The 6,106-nt window shown below is 42.5% G+C and overlaps 1 protein-coding gene across 2 annotated transcripts; it reads right to left on the reverse strand.

Annotated features, from left to right (window-relative positions):
• Positions 1 to 242: 242 nt before the first annotated feature.
• Positions 243 to 5,460, reverse strand: cnot8 (CCR4-NOT transcription complex, subunit 8). 2 transcript variants are annotated; one of them, XM_021618012.3, is made up of 7 exons: positions 4,499 to 5,460; positions 2,550 to 2,728; positions 2,249 to 2,442; positions 1,924 to 2,085; positions 1,624 to 1,768; positions 1,216 to 1,326; positions 243 to 1,055 (listed from the first exon to the last, which is right to left on the reverse strand). In XM_021618012.3, exons 2-7 carry the CDS (start codon positions 2,664 to 2,666, stop codon positions 927 to 929), a joined length of 858 nt encoding a protein of 285 aa, XP_021473687.1. In that variant the 5' UTR covers positions 2,667 to 2,728; positions 4,499 to 5,460; the 3' UTR covers positions 243 to 926. The 2 variants fall into 2 exon arrangements, with proteins under 2 accessions (XP_021473687.1, XP_021473685.1); XM_021618010.3 differs by having other exon boundaries at positions 4,638 to 5,186.
• Between the last annotated feature and the right edge of the window lie 646 nt (positions 5,461 to 6,106).

A 6,106-nucleotide genomic window follows, 5' to 3' on the forward strand; every position in this document is an offset into this window, starting at 1 on the left:
ATCATAGGACCTGATGTCTAGTAAGGCTCTAAATAAAAATTCCAGGTCGCACAGCAAAATATTTAGGAGCATGTGAGAATTGGTTGCATGTCTGGCTCTGTCACAGCTATAGCAAAAGCTTGGTCTGGGACGAAATGGCAGCATATGGATAAAAAGGCTCTGCAGTGCAACCATTTCACGACAATGTAGCCCAATTAAACAGCAACAGAATTGGTTCAATAAGGCATGCCCAAAATAGGAAATACTATTGAAAATAGATTTTTTTTAATATACAACTGTTTCAAACAATGCATGTTGTAAAAACAATAGCAACCACAAACCATCTTTTTAAACAGAGCAGTGAACAAATTAAAAGCAAATGTTGCACAGAACTGCAGTGTGCCCCTAACACATTTATACTCAGACCAGCCTGGCACCCATCTAAAACTTCAGTGAAATTTTACTTTAAAATGGTACGATCCCTACAAGCATGTATCCAACAAAGAACTGGTTTTCTGATTGATACCAAGGCTTGAGCTACAATTGGGTTTAAATAACGTTTGTTTTGAAAAGCAGTGCAGAGAATTGTTGAGCACTTTCAAATGCTAAACTTCTTATTTGAAGTACAATACAAGAGCTGGTCCCATGCTTTTAAAAGAGTTGTTACTGCAATGCTGATAAACAAAGGTTTCTGAATACTGGTCCTGGGTGATAAAGGCTCAATAGTGGTACAATAGGGAATTTGAATGTGACAATCTGCAGTAAAATCAACTATGACAGAACAAAATGGGTTCAAGAGGAGAGTCTGGTAACCAATGTCCTTTTTGCAGCTGGTGAAGCTGGACACAGAAATTAATCTCATGTATTCTGGGAGTGGGGGGAGAAAATAAACATCTACTGGATAGGTTAAAACAAGTGCGGCTTCCACTTGATGGCCTCGCGGTCGATCAGTGCTTGTTGTTGGTTTCCTCTTGGGAAGAGCTCGAGATGCCGTTCTGATTTTGAGTGGACCCAGAGCCCAATCCATACAATCGCCCACAATACTTTGCGTCATCAATGTTGTCTTCAAAGAAAAGCTGCAAAAGAAGACAACTTGTTTCATGTAACTCCCAAGATGCCAGTCCTCATCGAGACTAGTTCTCAAACTTCCCAATCTTTTCCTTCCTGACCACTAAGTACAACGTTAAAATCTGTCCTTTCACCTATTAGTTGTCATGGAAGACAGACAATAGGTACCTCTTTCATCCTAAAGAAGGCCATCCCTGTGAGCAGCGAATCTGAACCGGCCTGGTGTTGTCTCCCGATCCTCTTTAGTTCCAGCTGGTCAGCCACCTCCTGGAGTCCTCCCTGAACAAACACACAATTGACATATGCTCTGCCTCAGAGGAAGTCAAAGGACATTTCATGTCAGTCACATTTTTTAAAGTTGGACACCTCACTATAGGCCAGCATTGACTAACAGGTGGTTTGATGAGCCATGCTTGTGTGATGGAGTAACCTTGCCTGAGACTTAACTTGCATTAGGTAATCAAGCTAATGCTTCAGCTCAGCAGGCTAACAAAGTTGAGACATTTGGCAGCCAACAGTGCGTTCATTGGTTTTGCAAATACCATAATAAGCAAGTTACCAGGAATGTCTCTTTACCTTCAAGTTTTTGCAGCTCTTCATCAGATATTTGACATCATAGATTGCAGGGAAGAAGAGATTGAGGATCTGGAAGAACTCATGTTCCTCCTCAGGTAGCCGAGTGTCTGTTAATAGCTTCACCAGGTAGCCAAAATCATACCCGCTGCAAATGAGAAATACGGCAAGGAGATTCATTACAACTTGATTTTGCAAATGACTACTAGGGCACTGTTGGGAGTGTTCATGACTAGGGCCCAGAGTTTATCCTGTTTACCAGAAAAAAATGCTAGGCCCACTGACATCGCAACACATCCCTACCTGTGAAAGGAGAGCCACTTGACATTTTCACACAGCACTAAACCGGATGTCATCAGGAGCTCAGCAAAGTAGAGTGTGTCAATCCCCTCTTCCTCGTGCTTTTTGAATTGGAGGCCGGAGTTCTGAAGTAAGTCTATCGAGTCCTGGGAGTACATATCCTCTCTGTTTACAAAAGAACAGAATGGAACAAACAGTGAAACAACAAACAGACTATTACTCAAGAGCCTTCTAATGAGGCATCAGATCCTACCCCAAAAACATAAGCATAGCATAGTTTTAATCTCATTACTGGCTATACTGTTTTATAACAAGGATTAAGACCCACGTTAAATTAAATTTGAAATTGAACTGCCATGTCGTCGTTCCAGGGGGATAGTCTCCATCCTCGTTCATAAATGACAGTCCCAGCTGGATGATTTTCAGAAGGTCCACGTTGCACCTCAAGAGCTGGTACTGGTAGTCTACCGTACTGCGAAACTCGCCAATGGGTCGAACCACCACTCCGGGGAATTCTGTGTCCTGTTGGAACAAGGACATCATTAATGACAAAAAAAGTTTACGCAATACATACCAAAACCTTCATAGATCTACTAAGAATTAATGAAAAAGTTAGCATGATATATTACCATGGCAATGAAGTTGTAGCTTTGAATTATCTGTCGGATTTTCCTCATTTCCTCATCCACATTGCTTGCCCAGACCTCACAGATAATCTGACTGGTATCTGCCAGTGCAGCTGGCATTTTTGCAGGTTGAGGAAAGGACTGAAAACCCTGACAATTCTGCAGCACTTTCAGGGAACAGTCTGTTGAAAAAAATTCAAGAAGAGGTTGAACGTTATCTATGCCATTCAGCTAAACATCAATTAACTGCAAAATGATAGTTAAAGTTGTGTGCAGTAGCTAGAGTTAACACAAACTATATATACACACACACACAAAAGTATGTAGACACCCCTTCAAAATGTGTGGATTCAGCTATTTCAACCACACCCATTGCTGACAAGTGTATAAAAATCAAGCACACCGCCATGGAATCTCCATAGACAAACATTGACAGTAGAATGGCCATACTGAAGAACTGTGACTTTCAACAGGTCACTGTCATATAGGATGCTACCTTTCCAACAAGTCAGTTTGTCAAATGTCTGCCCTGCAAGAGCTGCCCGGACAACTAAATGCTGTTATTTTGAAGATGAAATGTCTAGGAGCAACAACGGCTCAGTCGCAAAGTGGAAGGCAACACAAGCTCACAGAACAGGACCGCAGAGTGCTGAAGCATGTAAAAATCTGTCCTTGGTTGCAACTTCAGCACAAGAACTGTTCCTAGGGAATTTAATGAAATGGGTTTCCATGGCCAAGCAACCACACACAAGCCTAAAATCACCTTGCGCCAAGCATCGACTGGAGTTGTGTAAAGCTCACCGCTATTGGACTCTAGAGCAGTGGAAATGCTTTCTCTTGAGTGATGAATCACACTTCACAAATCTGGGTTTGTCAGATGCCAGGAGAACATTATGCATAGTGCCAACTGTAAAGTTTGGTGGAGGAGGAAAAATGTCTGGTGCTGTTTCATGGTTCAGATTAGGCCCCTTTAGTTCCAGTGAAGGGAAATCTTAATGCAACAGCATACAATGACATACAAGACAATTCTGTGTTTCCAACTGTGGCAACAGTTTGGGAAAGGCTCTTTTCTGTTTCAGCATGAAACACGTGCACAAGGCGAGGTCCATACAGAAATGGTTTATCGAGATCGGTGTGGAAGAATTTGACTGGCCTGCAGAGCCCTGACCACAATCCCATCAGTCACCTTTGGGATGAATTGGAACTTCGACTGCGAGCCTAGCCCCACATCAATGCCCTACCTCACTAATGGTCTTGCGGCTGAATAGAAGCCTACGCTGCAATGTTCCAACATCTAGTGGAAAGCTGTTATAGCAGCAACGGGGGGGACCAACTCCATATGAATGCCCATGATTTTGGAATGAGATGTTCGACGAGCAGGTATCCACATACTTTTGGTCATGTGGTGTACATGTCTGGGCGCCTAAATCAAAACCTGACTGGCCTGTGTGATGCCAGCGAGATAAAGAGCAAACGAACTTGGCTGGATAAAACAACCCCGGTGTTGGTTTTCTGCAAATGAATTAGTTTATTGTATAAACACTGAACTAGCTAAGGTTACCTAGCAACAATTAAATGACGGACAACAAACTATGCAGTAGCTAACTAGCATCCAAATGGCATGTAGCATTAGCTGCCGTTAACTAGCCCAGATACTGTGGAAACAATATTGCATGCCAATGCTAGCTAGCCACACTGGAAGTTAACTAAAATAAAATGTTCGCTACCTCGAATCAGTCTTCTATTACACATAGTTAGCCACAACAGCACGTAGCCAAGCTACATTGGGATAGCTAGCTAGCTCAGTTTGCCAGCATTGTTGACGTCAAGATGGCTATCTAGCTGGAAACCACCAGGCTAGCCAACTCACGTTGGGAATTGTTTTGACTTAAACATATTATTGTATTAGCTAGCTACTATGAAACGTGTAAAGCACAAATAACAATATCTACCTGATCCGTCGTATGATCTTGTTCCGTTGGGGCTACTGCTAGCCCTTGCTAACGTTGCTGCATAACGTTGGCTTCCTTACTCTATCGGAAGTCATAGAAATACATCTAGGCAGGCGCAGTAAAAAAAAAAAAAACTCACCTTCACGTCTCCCTTGATGCTCTGACCAGTAGCTAGAGTATGGACTGTGGAGCATACACCACCTTATTGTTATCCACCCGTTTCCCCCCCAGAGAAATGCAAACTTAAATGGCTACACATCTATAGCGTGTAACTTCAATGATGTCGCTCTTACTGCTGGTGATTCTCTGATCCACCTCTACGCAGACGACACCATTCTGTATACTTCTGGCCCTTTTTTGGACACTGTGTTAACAACCCTCCAGGCAAGCTTCAATGGCCTCCAATTGCTCTTAAATACAAGTAAAACTAAATGCATGCTCTTCAACCGATCGCTGCCTGCACCTGCCCGCCTGTCCAGCATCACTACTCTGGACGGCTCTGACTTTGAATACGTGGACAACTACAAATACCTAGGTGTCTGGTTAGACTGTAAACTCTCCTTCCATACCCACATCAAACATCTCCAATCCAAAGTTAAATCTAGAATTGGCTTCCTATTTCGCAACAAAGCATCCTTCACTCATGCTGCCAAACATACCCTTGTAAAACTGACAATCCTACCAATCCTCGACTTCGGCGATGTCATTTACAAAATAGCTTCCAATACTCTACTCAGCAAACTCCAATACCCTACTCAACAAATTGGATGCAGGCTATCACAGTGCAATCCGTTTTGTCACCAAAGCCCCATATACTACCCACCATTGCGACCTGTACGTTCTCGTTGGCTGGACCTCGCTTCATACTCGTCGCCAAACCCACTGGCTCCATGTCATCTACAAGACCCTGCTAGGTAAAGTCCCCCCTTATCTCAGCTCGCTGGTCACCATAGCAACACCCACCTGAAGCACGCGTTCCAGCAGGTATATCTCTCTGGTCACCCCCAAAACCAATTATTTATTTGGCCGCCTCTCCTTCCAGTTCTCTGAAACTGGAAACACTTATCTCCCTCACTAGCTTTAAGCACCAACTGTCAGAGCAGCTCACAGATGACTGCATCTGTACATAGCCCACCCATGATTTAGCCCAAACAACTACCTATTTCCCTACTGTATTTATTTTATTTATTTAGCTCCTTTGCACCCCATTATTTTTATTTCTACTTTGCACATTCTTCCACTGCAAATCTACCATTCCAGTGTTTTACTTGCTATATTGTATTTACTTTGCCACCATGGCCTTTTTTTGCCTTTACCTCCCTTATCTCACCTCATTTGCTCACATCGTATATAGACTTGTTTATACTGTATTATTGACTGTATGTTTGTTTTACTCCATGTGTAACTCTGTGTCGTTGTATGTGTCGAACTGCTTTGCTTTATCTTGGCCAGGTCGCAATTGCCTACCTGGTTAAATAAAGGTGAAATAAATAAATAAAATAAAAACTTTATAGTTGTCAATGTGGTTGGTTTCATGTCATGACCCTATATATCAAGGTTTCAGCACAATAATTTCCTAATTATCCAGGAGTTAATTGGTTTGTAAAA

The sequence above is a fragment of the Oncorhynchus mykiss genome, chromosome 10 (genome assembly GCF_057628025.1).
Source record: "Oncorhynchus mykiss isolate SJ-2025 chromosome 10, ASM5762802v1, whole genome shotgun sequence".
Lineage (NCBI taxonomy): Eukaryota > Metazoa > Chordata > Actinopteri > Salmoniformes > Salmonidae > Oncorhynchus > Oncorhynchus mykiss.